Source organism: Callorhinus ursinus, unplaced genomic scaffold, assembly GCF_003265705.2.
Source record: "Callorhinus ursinus isolate GAN/ISIS: 27379988/994484 unplaced genomic scaffold, GSC_fseal_2.0 scaffold12, whole genome shotgun sequence".
Taxonomy (NCBI): Eukaryota; Metazoa; Chordata; class Mammalia; order Carnivora; family Otariidae; genus Callorhinus; species Callorhinus ursinus.
The window spans coordinates 44,552,922-44,570,280 of NW_027397074.1; the positions used below are offsets into that span (position 1 = coordinate 44,552,922).

At 41.4% G+C, this 17,359-nt stretch overlaps 1 protein-coding gene across 8 annotated transcripts in view; it reads right to left on the bottom strand.

Annotated features, from left to right (window-relative positions):
- The window catches only part of CPVL (carboxypeptidase vitellogenic like), a 142,539-nt gene that overhangs the window by 43,617 nt on the left and 81,563 nt on the right, over window positions 1-17,359 (bottom strand). For all 8 annotated transcript variants that reach the window (XM_073899004.1, XM_073899005.1, XM_073899009.1 and 5 more), the window contains one exon: window positions 3,744-3,926. In XM_073899004.1, coding sequence (XP_073755105.1) covers window positions 3,744-3,926 — 183 coding nt within the window. The remainder of the gene's footprint in view (window positions 1-3,743; window positions 3,927-17,359) is intronic.

A 17,359-nucleotide genomic window follows, 5' to 3' on the forward strand; every position in this document is an offset into this window, starting at 1 on the left:
GGCCCTGGTTAACACTACAAATGTCAACGTAGGACCATGGAAATAGACAGGCTAAAATACAGATTTAAATACAATCATTTCCAGACGTGATAGAAGTGCTTGACCCCTATTCTAACTGCTTGACAGAAGCAAAGTAAAATCTCTTTGAAGGAAAGCATCCTCAGCAAAAAACTCAAACTATCTCTACAAGTTTACCTTCATAATGTCTGACATTCCACTGAAAACTTGTAGGCATATCAAAGGATCAAGTTACCATAAAAAAAACCACAATAGAATCAGGCTAATGGGTGATGCAAATCTAAGAGTTATCAGTGACAGGCATCAAAATAAATGTGATGAATGTGTTTGAGAAAACAGGCAACAAGATGAGGAATAGATAATAATCTGAGAGTTGAGATTTATAAAAAAAGAATGAAACTGAAATTCCAGAACTATAAAAAAATAATTACTGCAATTAAAAAATAAATGGGCTAAACAACATACACGGAATAGTAGTAGGGAAGAATGGAAAATTAGAAGAGAAAATAGAAAATATCAAAACTGAAGAATGGAAAGAAGAAAGAACGGAAATAAAGCTATACAGGATGAAATGAAAAAGTCTAACATTTGCATAATTAGGTCGTAGACCCGAGAGGAAAGAGAGAACAGAGCTTAAGCAGTATTTGAAAGGATAATGACTGACAATCTTTCAAAAATGACAAAAGACATCAAGTCTTAGTTTCAAAAAGCTTAAGAAACCCAAGCATAATATGCATATGTATTTAAAATCACAGCTTCATACACATAGTCAAATCTTTTGAAAACCCAAAACTGAGAAAATCTTAAAAGTAGTCAGGTGGAGGGGGGGGTGCCTGGGTGGCTCAGTCATTAAGCGTTTGCCTTTGGCTCAGGTCATGGCCCCAGGGTCCTGGGATTGAGCCCCGCATCGGGCTCCCTGCTCGACGAGAAGCCTGCTTCTCCCTCTCCCACTCCCCTGCTTGTGTTCCCTCTCTCACTGTGTCTCTCTCTGTCAAATAAATAAATAAAATCTTAAAAAAAAAAAAAAGGCAGTCAGGTGGGGGAAGAAATCACCTCCAAAGCAACAGCAGTAAAACGGACAGCTGGTCTCTGATCAGAAGTGATGCAAGTCAGGGGACAACAGAATAGTATCTTTTATGTGCTGAAAGACAGTAACTGCCTAGCTAAACTTCAGTTCCATGAAAAATGTACTTCTCAACTAAAGGCAACACAAAGACATTTTCAGACAAACAAAAACAAACTGTTGCCAAGAGAACTTTACTAAAATAAATAATAAAGGGATTTTTTTTTAAGCAAAGAAAAATAATTCCAGTCGGAAGCATGGAAATGGGAAAGCGGCTGAAGGGGTACGAATGGGTCAATTTGTGGGTAAGTCACAGTGACACTGGCTGTGTAACATGATGCAGGTAACGTTTTGTGGTGTTCGAACTGTGTGCAGATTTTTTTGTTTTTTTTTTTTTTAATGATAACACAAAACCAGGAGAGCTGGTAAGGAAGATCTAAGGTTCTTGCATTTATTTGGAAAGTGGTAAAATTCTAATTTATATTAGGATTAAGTTAAGTCCAGAACTTATATTTTACCCTTGAGTATAATCATTAAACAAGATTAAATGATGTATAGCATAACAAGCTTCTAGAGGGGAAAAAAACCCAAAAATGACATAAAACATTTGAGTAATATAAAAGGATGCAATAAAGAAAATAGAAATACAAATAACTAAGATGAGTAGGAAACAAACAGCAAAGTAGTAGATTTAAACACAACATATCAGTAATTACACTAAATGGACTATTCCGTTTAAAAAATATTGTCAGGCTCTATTAAAGAAATATAAAACCCAATTATATGCTACCTAAAAGAGATACATCTTAAATATAAGGATACAGAAAGATTGAAGACAAAGAGCTGAAAAAGATGTCCCATGTAAACATTAATCAAAAGGAAGTTGGCATTGTTATACTACTATCAACAAAATAGACTTTAGGGCAAGAAGCATTATTAGACTTAGAAAGGGACACTTTATAAGAATAATGTTGATTTAATTTGCCAGGAAAGTATAACAATTCTATGGCTGTATGCACTTAATGACAAAATAAATAAAGTAAAAATGTATGTAAAAGGAGAATAGGAAAATCATATTAATTATATAATATTCATATTATATTGTAGCACATATTACATATAATATCATATATATATTAGAATACTGTACAGTGATGAAAATGAAGTAACAACTGCTACATTCAAGAGAGTAAATAAATCTCATGAACATAAAGTCAAGCAAAAATGTCCCCAAAGAGTACATATGAAATGTGTCCATTTATAAAAATTCAAAACTAGCAAAGGTAACCTTGGATATTAGAACTCAGGATAGTGGTTACCTTGGGAAGAAGGGGGAATAGTGACTACTGTGGGGACATTAGTTCTATTCTATTTCTTTATCTAGGTGATGGTTACATGGGTATCTTTGCTCTGCGAAAATTCATTTACTTGTACATTTGTGATTTGTGAATTTTTCTATATTATGTTATAACTCAATAAATAAGTTTATTTTTAGAAGGGAACGAAGCAGAATCAATCTTATATAACTGTTAAAATTATGTAAAATTTATGTAACATTGTGCACATAGGAATTAATTAAAATTAATTAATCTGACAATTTTGGATGCCAAAATGTTGACTTTTTCTTTTCTCTTAAAAAAACATATTTAAATTGCTATATATATAACTTGTGTTATTTAAAAACAGACAAATAAATACCAAAAATGAAGTCTAGAATATCTTTTGTAAATGGAGAGCCTCCACTTGTCCAGGGATTCCAATCTTTTGGAATCAATCTCAAGAGTTAACCAATTATTGTGATTTCTCAAGTCAATTCCCAACCCAAGACTGCCCGTGCTCCCGTTTATAGAAGACCCAGGGTGGACACCGCAAAGTACTTTCAAGGTAGTATGCCTCTGAGATTAATTTTTATTTGGAGCATGGATTTGCCTAATGAAAAGCTCGAGCATTGGAAAGCTGTAATTCCAAATACTCAGAACTACAGAACTAAGGTCCCAATGTTGCCTCCAATAAAAAAAAATTGCAGGAAAAAAAAATTCAGGTCCAGAAGACTTAAATTTCTCCTCTTGACTAACTAAGCAAAAGCATTCTCAATTTCTCCAAGAACTTTCTGGAGGTAAACAGTGTAATCATCACGTAATCACCAACAAAGCCCTGCCGACCCTTGAGGAGCTGAGACCTGCAGACTGGGGGCACAGTGGACAGGCTTGGCCAGGAGCAACGTCTGACCCCTGAAGTGGAGGTCACACTAGAGGCATCAGATGGACAGATTTTGTCCTGGGGCTTCATGTGTGAGCCCCAAATGTGAGCACAGATTTGCCAGGAGAGATTACACTGAATCTAACTCATGTCATTTGTTCAAGCTCCCCTTTGTTCCCAAATAGACTAACCTTCTCTTTAATGATAAAGCCCCTTTTTGGGCTGAGTATTACCTTTTTGATTGTCACCTTGTCTCCTGAACAATATCTAAACTTTCAACTTGTTTCACATGAAGCACTACGTACTTTAATGAACTCAGACACTCTGCTCTGGGGAATGTGGGGTCGCAGAAGACACACTCTGACCCTGCGTAGGCCAGTCGTGCCTTACTGGTGTTCAGCCTTTCGTTTCGATCCCACCATCCCCTTCTCCACAACCTACAGGTCCCGAAGTGTCTCCATACCTGATAGAAGTCATCCACCTGCCGCACATAACCAGCCACTTCGTTATCGGATTTAAAGATCTTCCAAACTTTTCTTTCTGCCTGCTTGTATTTCTGGGACCCCTTCCACTTCATGGCTCTCAGAGAGCGCTCGGTCAGGGAAGCTGCCACAATGATGTCCAGCTGGCCATTGTAGATCAGAACCTGAAACAAAATTGAGCTGTGGGCAAATGCGGGATTCAGCAGGTAAAGTCGGGTAATCTATCTAGGTATAGATAGTGTGTGCACGAGAGAAAAGGTAACGGGAGGTTTTCTGATACTGTGCTCAAGAGAGGCCAGCCCAGCAGGTGAGTGGGGTCATTTTCTTCCAGCTGGCCACACACACCAACAACCTGAAATCTACACAAGCCTTGGCTCAGCCATTGCAATTCTTCCAGAAGTTCGAACCTTCATAGGAATCTGCATAAAGGCTTCTCTCAGTTACAAAAGCATTTGTGTTGTATTATCCAGTGATAACTCTTCGGTGTACAGCTATGTTCAAGAAGAGGACTGTGGTTACCTTTTACTGGAATGAGGAACACTACACCATTGGATTTGTGTGAAGACCGCATTTCATTAACTCAGCTTTCAGGCTGGTGAGCTGAGCATTGTCTCAGGAGCTGCTAATCCATACTGCTCTCCCCTCCAACACTGATTTTTACAGTGGCATCTATAACTTTATGAGGCAGATGGATAGAAGCAGGTGCCTCAGATTTGTTTCTTGTTGGAGGCAACTCTGTTTGCCATGCCACTTACAAGGACTCCTTGTCTTAGGCGTGACAGCCACTTGTCAACAATGAGGAATGTCTCTTCTTCCTAGAGTACAATTTTTATTTTTTTTTGCTAAGATGGTGGATATTAGAGGAGAAACAACTCCGAAGCAACTCCTGTCTTTTCTCCAAAAACAATAACAATATTCAACTGGCTTGGGAAAGAATTCAGGTAATACCCAGTGCTGATGAAGTGTAAAATGGCGCTACTCTTCAGGAAAGCGATGATCCATTTTTAACAAAAAGATTTGAAAATGCTGAGACTCTCTGTCCCAATAACCCCAGTTTATGGAATGAATTCTATGAAAATAAGCCCCCCAAATATATATATATATAAGACCATATTCATGGGGTGTTATCATGAAAAACTGAAACACAGTCTAGAAACACAGTCTAAAAGTTCCATAATTAGTGAAGGCGTTGAATAAACTATGGTACAGAAATTCTATGGGATAGTTCAAAACCATTTAAAATGTTCCACTGAACCACGTAGCAATGTGGAAAATACTTCTCACATACTGTTAAGTATGAAAGCTGAAAGTCAATATAGATCACATTTGTGAATGTAGAAAATAGGCATACATGTTTACATATATGGAATACAACTTTAAAAAACACGAAAACAGTTGGTTAACTTAGGTGGTACAAATCTGAGTAATATTCTCCTTTGTTTTCCACTCTTTTTAGGTTATTTTTATGCAACTAACACGATATTATTAATTCTCGTAAGGCATCGTCCCTCAACCCCCAACAAAGAGGTTTTCCTCAACTCCATGCTACCTTTGATCTACATGGAAGTTCTGGTTTCGCTCAAGTGAAGACCTTTGGTTGAATCCTCAAATTGGATATAAAATGTTTCACTACATATGTTTCCATCTCTGCCTTCCTGGTGTAGGCTTCTTAAAAGGCTTGCACATAATTAAACAGCCCAGGACTTTTACACACTCCAAATCCTCAAGCAGCAGTGGGCCAGGATTCAGCCTAAGATGAAAGAGCCCTGGGCCTCTGCGGCCAGAGCCCGGGATCTTTTATGTTACCCCATCACCATCACCACCTCCGCTCTCCTAAGCAGAAACCCAAAGGGAAAACTCCTGATCGATTTAAAGCCTCTTTAAAAAAACTCAATTCAACTCTAGCAATAAAAATTTGCATTGTTTATACAAAGAAATTGCCTCAAAGACCTTGGGTACTTATGGCCCATGCAAAACTCCTACAGCTGTTTTGCCAACAGTATGGAAACAATTACCCATGACCTGTACCAGCGAACAAGGCTTAAATCCTCCACCAATTGAAGAAGGCCTGATTAACAAAGATAATCATCTATAAAGTAATTCCTTTTCTAGAATTCCATGAAAAGATGCTGATTAACTAGCAAATACGCAAGTACATCTGGTTGTTTTCCACTCCGTGGCCACTAAATGAAGCTCACATCTTTCTGAGTGTCTCTTGGAGCTACTTTACTATCATCAGTATATTTTGAAATTGATTTGAATTTTTTATCTTTCAGGGATGCAAATCCACAGGTTACGGCAAAAACAGGCTTATTTGTACAGCAGTAGAGTACATGTTCGTTGGACTGAATTGAAATGAAGTCCATCCCTGAGCTGTGCCCCTTGTTATTCAAGACTCATCACAAACAAGAGCACTAACTCTCTGGAACGAGGCAGTGAAGGGCTGAACTGCATAATTTTGTGCATGTGATGTGTAGAAGGCCTACTTCTGGCGGCAAATGGAAATCTTCTTAAAGCAAGGAACACACTTTTAACTTCTAAAGGGCACATAAGTCAAACGCAAAAAAAAAGAAAGGAAAGAAATCAGATTAATGATCAAGCGAGGTGATTTCAAAGCTGGCATTTAAGGCTGCCAGCATTAAATATAAGAATTCCAGAGCTTTTATTTTTATCTAAATGTCACATTTACTCTCATCAGCCCTCACAGGAATATCTCAGTTGCCTTTAGGGCTGGGTGAGTGGGAAAAGATATCCCAGGATCCAGTGACAGTGAGCCGAGGAGCCAGGTGGGTGGAGCTTAGGGGTGGGTGGTCCGGAACCCATGTCCTGGTAGTCAGAGAGGTTCCAGGACAAAGCCTAAGCCCTGACGAGCTGGTCAGTTATGAAAGATCTGCATACATCTCCTCCACTTCTTCCTGGTGGGGTGACTAGCTGCCCCAGTCAGCCTGGCCTGAGGAGTTTCCCAGGAGGCAGGGCTTTCAGGCTAACCCTGGGACAGTCTGGGGGCAAACCTCTCCCTGAGGCTTGCTGGTATTTTAGGCAACAAATCTAAAGACAGAGAGGAGGAGACAGAAGTGAATGCAGCTTTCAGCTACCCTCCTCTTCTCAGTAGGGACTGTAAAAAAACAAGGCAGAAGGGAAAGACTGGTTGGATGGAGGTGGTTTGCCGTGACACCAGGCAGCTCCCCGAAACCCCCAGTTTCCTCACTTTCCTTCCTGGACAGCTGTGAAGCCTCAGTTAAACGGCAAAGGCACTCCCTTTAGAGAATTTTCTTTTCTTTCACTACTTGGAGGTCTGACCGGTTAGCTTGGTGAAACTGGTGGTTTTGCGAACACATGGAAAAATAACTTATTAAAAAATCAATGAAGACCATGATTCCACTGTTTCTACTCTATAACATTTTCAAAAAGATGCTTCAAACTTGGGAAAGGAATACATCAAAACACTAACAGTTAAGGTAGCTAAAATATGGATGATTTGTTTTGACCTGACTGTTTTCTAGGGGTTTTTTTTGGGGGGAGGTAAATGTAATTAGGATATTTTTATAATGAGAAAATAGTAAAATAATAACACTAAGAGGTTGGGAACCTTGGTTGGCAAAAGCTGGGTCTTTACTGAGGAATAATTTGTATTAACTCAAGTATTACCAACTCTCGCTTTTCATGACAACTAGGTAAATAGCCTAACTAGTTTGTTTGTAGATGATCTTAAAAGCCCATTCCAGAATTCAAGCATTTATTAGAAATGGTAGGAGGTGACTGGATTATAAGCATTGTTTGTTTGGTCAAAAGGCAGAGGTGAGAAAAAGCATTTTTGTTATTTACCTTCCCAAGTGCTTTGTACGTATGCTTTATCCTTGTACTGCCTCACGAGGTCAGGGCAAGAGGAATGACAACGTCTGCCTCTACTTCACTGTTAAGGAAGCTGGGACTCAGCGAGGTGCCAGAATGTTTCTGAGATCCCAGACTTCCAAACTCCTACCTAGAACTCCTTAAGAAAAAGAGCTAAATTCCTTCAAACCAACAGACATTTCCTGACGCCCCACAGCTAAATGTTTAGTGCTACCGAACGCCTCTGGGAAGGGAGAGTTGGGTGAGTAGGAGACACAGTTCACATCTCTGGTTCAGAAACAACCTCGGTCTGTTCGTCCAACTCTGGTGACATCTCTCAGTCATTTCTCACTGTGGCTCTCTGGACAAGGATGTGTACGAGACCGTTATTCAGCTGGTGGCAGATGCCTCACTTGTGTGGTAGGGAGTGCCACTGATGAAGCAGCTTGGTATATATAGCATCGGCTCCCTGAGAACGGGGCTCTCCTAGAGCTTGTTCTGCCTGCGGCCTTGCGCAGGGCCCGGCCTCCCGTGAATGGTATTGACACTGGGTAGAGTCAGTTGCACTTTCTAAAATTTTCTGTAATGCTGTATGTTGATCGTCGATTGCTTTGGCCTGCCTAGGTCCACTCTCCCTTCCCCTGATAACAGGACTCCCACACCCTCAATGGATCCAGCCTTAGTGGAGGCTGTCAATCGCAATATCCTGCCTCCTCCGTGCACAGGATGAGCATCTGTCCTAAGGTAGGGCACTCAAATGCTCTTTTCATAAAATCTGAACTGTGGGCAGAGGGACATAGGGTTCCCCGATGAGTCTGCCCATTAGCTTTCCTACCTGGATCCCCAGAATTTTCCTTGGTCCCAGTCTTTTCTCACTCCAGGTCTTCAATTTTTCTGTGAATTCTGTGACCTATCATGTCTTCTGATCAATTCCTTTTATGCTTTGAGTAAGCCCAGTTGTTTCTGTTGCTGAAAGCATGAAATCCAAACTCCTATACCAGTGAATGGACCCGTTGTCACCCAGGACCCAGCATGCAGTAACTGGGAACCCCTGGATATGTAGCTTAGCCTCCACAGGCTGTGCTCCCTTTTCTGGACATGAAGAAAGGAAGACCTACATCTCATTGTAGTGAGAGTAAATGAGATACTGTGCACAGAGTTGCTAGCATGGTGCCTGACGTAAATTAGGAGTTTGGTGCGTGTTCGGTCCTCCTCCTTCTCAAGTAGGTTGATGACTGGAAAATGCCTTGGAAGACTCAATAAAGCCCTTCTTCTAAAATCAGCCTTCAGAATACGCAGATGGTACTTTCGTGTCAAACACTCAGTTGCCAACTGCACTCTTCCAGAAAAGGCCTACAGTAGGGGGAAATCCAGCCAGGATAAACCTGAACTCCATCTATTCAAACACCTGAAATAACATGCCTTTCACTACTAATTTTACACACATTGGGCACGGTATCTCAGCAATCTTTTCTTGGTAGTCAGAGCCGTAAGTTTATAAATTACTCTTGTAAAGGGACTTTTAGTTTTGAAGCCTGGGATTCAAGATTGCAAGGAATTTCCCCATACTTAACTGACAGAGAAGTATGGTAAAGAGTATCGCTTTTAAAAGGACATTTTTTGAATCACAGCAGAATGCGCTCATTCCTCCTCTGCTGGAAGAATTGTACTAAGCATTGTACATCCATGATTTCACAACACCCCCAAAAGGCTGGTGTTATTTATCCCATTTTAGGGACAAGGAGACAAAGGTAGAGGGAAATGAGGCAACTGGTGGTAGAGAGTCAAGCTCCAATCTGCTTGAGTCCAAAATGTGTGCTTCTAAGCCCTCTTCTGCACTGCCTCGCTGTCTAAATCACTGCCCCCCAAAGGAACACATCGAACAGGTGCTTTACTCCATACTTGCAATTCCACAGGCAAGAAGCAAACCTAAAGGTAAGCATGGAATGAAGGATGAATGTTTATAGTTGACAGCACAGTCTGTGGCCACATTTGAATCCTAACTCTGCCACTTACTAGCAAGATGATCTTAATTAAGTTACTCAATCTGTCTAGAGCTCCATTTCCTCACCCGTAAAATGGGTGGAAGAGAAGCGTCTATGACAGAGGGTCCCGGGGGGGAATGACATAACATAATCACGTCAAGCTCTCTGCATTCTGGGCACACAGTAAATGCTCAGTGAATGCTACTAGCTATTATTATTATCAACACATCCGAAGAGCTCAACATAGCTATTCAAATAGCTCCACAATTTCCAAGTAAGATGTTACCTGTGAATTACAATTGTGATTTAGGTCATAATAAGAGTTATAATTCCAATACAACGGCACTAGCTCATCAGTTGGACAAAACAAACAGCAGAGGCTCATAAAAATAGTATGATGCGTGCAGACGGAAGGCCTGAGCTCCAGCCCCCCAGCCCCAGCTCAGCCTCCCGAGGCCTGGGCTTACCCAGTGACCTTGGGTATGTCATTGATTCACTCTGAGCCTTACTTAATCTTCTCCTCCATGAGGTGGACTATTTTATATTCTGGGATTGTAGGGAGGGCCGGATGGGAGGGGAGATGCAAAAGTATCCTGTAACCTGAAGAGCAGGATTTTATCAATGTCGTGGTTACTTTTGATCAAGAAAAATCTGAAAAGTCCATTTCTGTAGTGGAATGCAGAGGTTTTAAATTGGCTGCTCAAGGCCTGCGTTCAGCTTGCAGACAGACGCTCATGTGGTCTACATGGTGTTGCTGCTGCTTTTCCAATTAGATGCTGGCATTGAACTACTGGGAGATCTGACCAAGCCTTGCCTGGATTTCTACTCACCCACAGTGAGCTAACTAACCCCAGGCAGTGGCTGTCCCCCTCAGGCCAGCCCCACCCCTTCCTCAGTGTTTCCCACCCCTACCCTTGCACAGAGGTGCAAGGGCACCTGTCATTGACTCAGTGCTTAGACCATTGTTTGTCTTAGAAGAGGAAAACATTTCTCTGTATCTGTCTTTGTCATCGGTAAAAAAGAAAGATCAACAGGTCTCAATCCAACTCTATTCATTTATTTCCTTTCCTTCCTGGATCCACAGGCAGCTGAAATTTCACTTCCATTGAAAAATGGAAGGGAAGTGGCCTTTTGTCTGAGTTGGAGGAAAGAGTACATGCTCACTTATATATGGAGTGTGTTTTGTTTGTTGGCTTGTTTAATCTGCTCCTTGGAAATCTCTACTTATTCAATAGTAAATATTCATGGAGAGCCTGAGGACTAGATACCCAGGGAACAGATATGAAAAGATGTGACCCCTATCTTCCTAACACTCCAGACTTTTTTTTAACTTTCCAAAATTCTTCTAATAATTAGAAGAGGAGAGGCACATTTACTCTTTCATCTCTAAGTTGTCCTAAAAGAGGGGTCAACGAAAAAGTCAGTTCCATTTAAATCTTTCTAAAATCTAGTCATTTTAACATTTTAAACCAGAAACTTTTCAGGTTCTCGATATATATATACATCAGTTTTTTTCATGGATTTAACTCTCTCAGCAAGAAAACCTCTCCCTAGTAAAGACCTGATGAACAGAATCAGATGATAATTAACCTTATTTTACACAATGCACACCTCTGAAGGGCAAATATTTTCCAGGCAGATATAAAGCAACCAACCATTACCCAAGATGGCCACAGACCAGTTTACCTGCAGACTCGCCTGAAAATACCCCGCCCCTTCCCAAAGTCAGATTCTGACTTCAAGTAATTTAGGGGGTCGCATACAATACTCAAAGGGGAAAAAAGACATCTGTGCTTTTCATGGTGGCTGTACAACTGAATACTTGAAAGAAGGGATTTGGGGCAGAAAGGTATATGAGTCTGATTTTGATATATTTTCACTGTCACCAGTAGAAAAGTGTTTAGACTGAAAATAAATCATGTGAGGGCCACTTACTGATCTAAACCTTAGCTTTTTTTTTTTTTTTTTTAAACCCAAACTGAAACACACGTGTTACTGACAGAACACAAAGCTTTTCTCTCTGCTTCCCCCACTATTCCTCTACTTATTAGGAAAATTACTGAAATGCCGCCAAAGGGGGCTCTGGTCTCTCAGTACGACAGGAAAGCAAACTGTGCTTTTGCGAGAAGACTGGATTTTTGTTGTTGCATTTTTTAGACGAGAGATTTATGCTTATATTTGGCCCATTTACAATCCATCATAATACTTTGCAGACAAAGTTATGCTCTTTTCCCAGTGATCTAGTGACCTTAATCTCTAACATTTTGTGGTTTCCTGTTTGGGGAAATGATTGAACAGCAGCCTACACTATTCCAGGCTGCACAGTGGTCCCGGTTGGCCGCTATCTGTCTTAGTTTTGAATGTTCTCCTGTGCACTAATCAAAAAAAATTTTTTTTCTTTTAAAAAAGAAGCTTTCCCTACAGATGCTAAATCAATGAAACTCCCACAAAGCAGCCCTCCACACTTCCTCTTCTGGCTGCCTTACTTATCATTCTTCTATTACAAACCCCAATGTAGCCGGGAGTTCTTTCGGCCTGAGGCAATTAGCATGACCCACCGGTGCCTTTCTCCTGAACAGAGGAGAATTAACTTCACTAATATCCACTTCAACCTAGGGCAATTCCTGAGGGTTTTCCAAAACCTCGACTGCAAAATTGAAACTGAACTTGAGCTGTGGAGGATAATGTTCCAGAATGTTGGCGACTGCAGGCAGAGCGATTATCCTTTCACGGACAATGCCTCAGTCCCAGTTGCCCATGGCTTGCACTTTTGGCCCTACTTCTTCCTGGTGATTCTGCAGGGAGACAGGGCTGTATTGCAGGAAGCCGGAGTCCTCAGGGCCTGCCTAGAGAAGACTGGTGGGAAAATAACGCAACCACTGAATGAAACAGTAGTCACTTCTGCAACCAAGCTGTTCTTCAAAAGGGACATATTTTGCTTTCAAGTTTAAGGAGAAGGGAAGACAAAGAAAGAGGGAAAATGAACTTAGAATAAACACCCCCATGTGCCTGCCATTCCCCCACCAGCTGGTTATGCCAAGACGAGTAAAGAAAAACGAAAGTGGAGAAACAAGTTGGAGTGAGCATCCAGCGATTATACAAATAATGTCTTTTGGCCAAAGAAAATTATTCCTGCTTACTTGCAACTTAACTCTAAATAATTCAGTTGCTTTTGGAGGGGAACAAGAAGCAAAGCCAACTTGAAAAGGATCCAGTAAGCCATCACTGCAACCCAAGGCTCTTTGAAAGAAAATTTAACTACTAGAAATTTAACTAGAATAGCACACTTAAAATTACTTCTAATAATGACCCAGAATAATATATTTCCTCCAGTAGGGGCCCACTCGAGGGGAGTCTTTGCTTGGCTTCTTGTTTCAGAGTCTGCCCTCAGAGCCCTTTTCTGATTCCCTAACCTCTTAAGAGTCTCCTCTGACCCTCCTCACAATAACTGGATTTAAGGAACTGAAATTGCCCCAGGAGCAGGCCTGTCCATTTCCCAGACGAGTCTCTCCAGAGAGGAACTGTCCTCCCTGGTTCTCCGAATGCCAGCTTCAAAATCACACCAAGGGTCATCTCCAAAGACTGTCTCATGCTTGCCAATGTTATTACTCTACTGAAAGGGAGGCCAGGGAGCCAATTCTTTCCTTTCCCACATTATTAAATGGACTTCATTAGTGAGTATACGTTTGCACTCACCCCAGCCAACAAGAAACAGTCCCATGGAACAAATAAAAAATACTGTAATTAAGTCTACAGGTCAATATAGTAGCCACCAGCCACATGGGACTAGTGAGCACTTGGAACATGGCTAGTCCAAATTGAGATGTGCTATCAATCTAAGATTCACACTGGATTTTGATGACTTCCTACAAAGAAAAGAATGTAAAATATCTCAATAATTTCTTAATATTGATGGCACGTAGATATAATATTTTGGGTATACTGGGTTAACAAAAATGTTATTAAAATTAATTTCACCTGTTTCTTTATATATTTTTAATGTCCCTTCTGGAAAATTTAAAACCACATAGTGGCTTGTATTATATTTCTCTTGGACATCAGGCACGTACACCTTGGGTTTGGTCGATCCTGCAAAGAAAATCTGTCCCTTTGTCAAAAGTTGCCAAATGACAGACACAACTTCCAAGGATAACCACTCCGAAAGGAGCAATCTGCAGTTCACTGAGCTGGACTCAGGAAACCGGAAAACAGTCCATGTGCAGGAGTGGGAGCCGTCCCTACAGTCTCAGTTATTCTGGCAATAGATAGGAGCTGTAGAAAACCCTTTGTCGTCAAGTGCCCTTCCAGCCGCCCGCTCCTCGACATCCCTGTCACTCAAGTTCAAACATAAAGAGCGTTGCTATAGATCTGAGTGGGTCCACCAAGGATTCTGAGAGGGGAAAAAAGGGAAGTGGAGGCCCTGACACTATGCAGTGTTACTGGGGCTTGCCCTCCCTTCTGCGCGGGAAGGGCAAGGAAATGACCTCCCTGCTGAAGCTATCCCAAGGATCAACAGAGAGCAGGGTGGTCTGCCAGAGGAGAAATGCCCAACAACCTCAACAGGCATCAATTTAGAAGTGCTCAGAAGGGGCGCCTGGGTGGCTCAGTGGGTTAAGCGTCTGCCTTCGGCTCAGGTCATGGGCCCAAGGTCCTGGGATCGAGCCCCGCTTCGGGCTCCCTGCTCCGCGGGAAGCCCGCTTCTCCCTCTCCCTCTCCCCCTGCTTGTGTTCCCTCTCGCGCTGCCTCTCTCTCCATCAAATAAATAAATAAAATCTTAAAAAAAAAAAAAGGAAGTGCTCAGAAGGTCCCAAAGGAACACAAACAGTGGGAAGGGAGGCCCTCCACTACCCCAGGGCTAGAGCACTCAGCAAGGTGCAGTCCACTCTGGATTCTTGCTGGCCTTTGACACAGGTCAACCCGTCGGCTTTCTCTTCTCCCATGACAAACTTCCCTTCCAGCCTGAGAAAGTTCTAGTTCTCTGCAAATGAGGATTACTTTGCCTTTTATATTAGAAGACTAAGAGTAATTAGGGACTCATCCAAGGAACCAGAAAAGCCACTTCTAAAAGTCTAATTCACCTGTTTTCATCAGTCCCCAGGTGAGCAGCAAAGTTAGTGAAAAGTTTCCAACCAGGCTGATGTCCTCATGAGAGAAGACACGTACCTGGTCATACAGTTCCCTTGTCCTCACCAAATTAAAATAAATAAATAAATAAAGTCTCACGGATGCTCTGTACTCTTTATGTTTTCACCTACACAGAGAAACCTGGTATCAGCTACATGCAAGATTCTCTTCCCCATACTCTCAGTAGTGATATTCCATCAAAGCCACTCCAGGAGCATGCAATTGGTTTGGGTTTTTTTTTTTTCTCCCAAAAACATAACTCCCCCTTTGTTTGGTAAGTAAAGCACTTTTTGCCTATTTTTTCCAGAGAATAAGCTCAAAAGGATTGTGCAAATCACTGTAATAAATATGAGGACTCTGAAGAGGATGAAGAAACAGACATGAATATTCAGAGTGAACGGAGCCCAGGGAGACAGAGGAGAGTCAAGACATAGGAGGTCAGGGGTGCCTGCCCTGCTCTTCTTTCAAAAAGCCTGGTTGAAGTTTCCAGTTTTCATCCAGTCACATGTCACTCAGCACAGGAACCCTGTAGAGTGGTACCCAGTGACAAGACGTGGGAGTTGCTCATAAAAATCAAGTTGACGGCACAGACTGACCCATGGCAGGGGTGTGACCGGGCAACTTCTACAGAGCAGGGCAGGCCAATCCAGTGACACCACGGCTCTGGAAGAGCCCCGGGGGCTGTAACTGTGGTTTCCTCAGGCAGCGGCAAGTGTGTGAACATTGCCTCCCCTTTTGGACCCACAGACCAGGTCAACTGCCACTGAATTAAGTCATACTCAGATGGAAGAAGAGGAAACTCTAGCGGAAAAAGCACTAAACCTGGAGTCAATGGGCTGTGGGCCCACTGGGCTCAAATGATGTGGCGAAGGTTAGAAAAACCAAAACACTGGCTTTGGGCATTCGGCTCCAGCCCAGCTAAATATGTGACTCTTTAACATAGAGATCAAATAGGCGCCCAGGGCCAATCCAACTATTAAAATTTGCAGACCTTTTTTTTTTAATTTTCTTTTTTTAAAATTAAAAGAATTTAAGACTTTACTATTTTCCTCCCACTCCCCAGAGGATGGTGGTGGGCACACCCTGGTTTCCCACAGTCCAGTGTTTTATAACATTTGTGTCAGTGTTTGGCACCTTCTCCTGTCATACTATGGGGTGAGGACGAAAGATGGAGAAACTACTGCAGTGTGGTGATGGTTATTGCACAAGAGACACTCCTCACTGGATCTGGAAAGGACGACTCTCTCCACTCTTTCCCTATTTATCTTTTCAACATAAACTCAACTGATGTAATTGCCTATATTCATAGCAGTTGGCTTTCATAGCAACTGGATTTAAATATGCATTTCTCAGCATATTGATGTTGAGATCCGTGGAGGCTACCTGCCAAATGGTATGGCCATTTATTATCTTTCTCCTCATACCGCCCTCACCTTGCCCTATTTAGGTGACTCTAGATTAAATTCTACGTTTCCTGTTGCCATAAATCACAAACGTACATTCTAATGTTTTGAGCGCCACGCGACGACAAAATAAAGCCCTTGCAAAACAATGACGGTGCTCCCCAGGCAAAGCCACTGAAAACAAACCAATTCACACAGAATATATTTTCAAACAGCTTAAAGAAATAAGTAAGAGAAATTAAAAATACGTGTTGGTTCTCATTCGAACCTTTCATCCCAACGCAAATTTAAAGGACAAACAAGAAAAGGTGTCAGAAGCATGGCAGGTTTGGGTGAAATCAAAGTCTATTTCATAATTTATGGGTATTCTCTTTCCCCTTTCTTCATCGAAATGCTTAAAAATTAAAGCCCAGTAGAAGTCCGTTCATAAAAAAAAAAAATGAATGCCGCTCTTGCTTGCACTTGGATTATAACTGAAACAGGTAAAATGAATTCATAAGGAAGTCTGCAGTAGAAATTGGTTTTCAGACATATGCTATTTTTATTTGCCTATAAAGTGGCAGTTGCTTTTCTATAGGCTATGATTACATAAAACAAATGTCCCAGGATTAGCTTCCCTGTCTTTAGTTAGGCTTCACTGGGAGCTACTTCTTCCTCCCAGAAGTTTTTCATAGAATGGTCCTGACATCCCTTCATTGTCTTCAAAGGGTTTGGAAGGGAGGGAGCGTCCAGTGATCACGTCAGCTTAGAGTCAACAAAGCCAGACTCTTCCCATCATGCTTTGATGGAAGCTTAGAGTCCACCTAAAAAGTTGAAGAATCAGACCTATTTAAGCGTTCCAAGTTTGCTTGTATGCTAGAAATTGTTATTTGTCAAATCTCGTTTCCTGGCCATGACTGCCATTTTACCATTAGAAGATGTCGTTAAGGAAAATGCCACAAGCAATTAGAATGACCGCTAAAATGAGTTAGATTTACTAGAAATATTTACCTTTCAAACTTCTAAGTCACATTCATTAATCAGGCACTGCCCATTTCTAAAGGAAGATCTTCTGATGGCCTGGGATAAGTAAAGAGAACTCTAACGACCTGGGTGTTAAGATTTTGCTCTGGTGGTAGAGCTGAGAAACAATTAGGATCCTGAATTTTGAAGATGCAATTAGCTGAAATTTAATGAGCTGCAGAAAGAGAAATGACAGGGAAAAGTAACTTTATATTTACAATTTCCTGATAAGATGAACTTTTAAACACCACA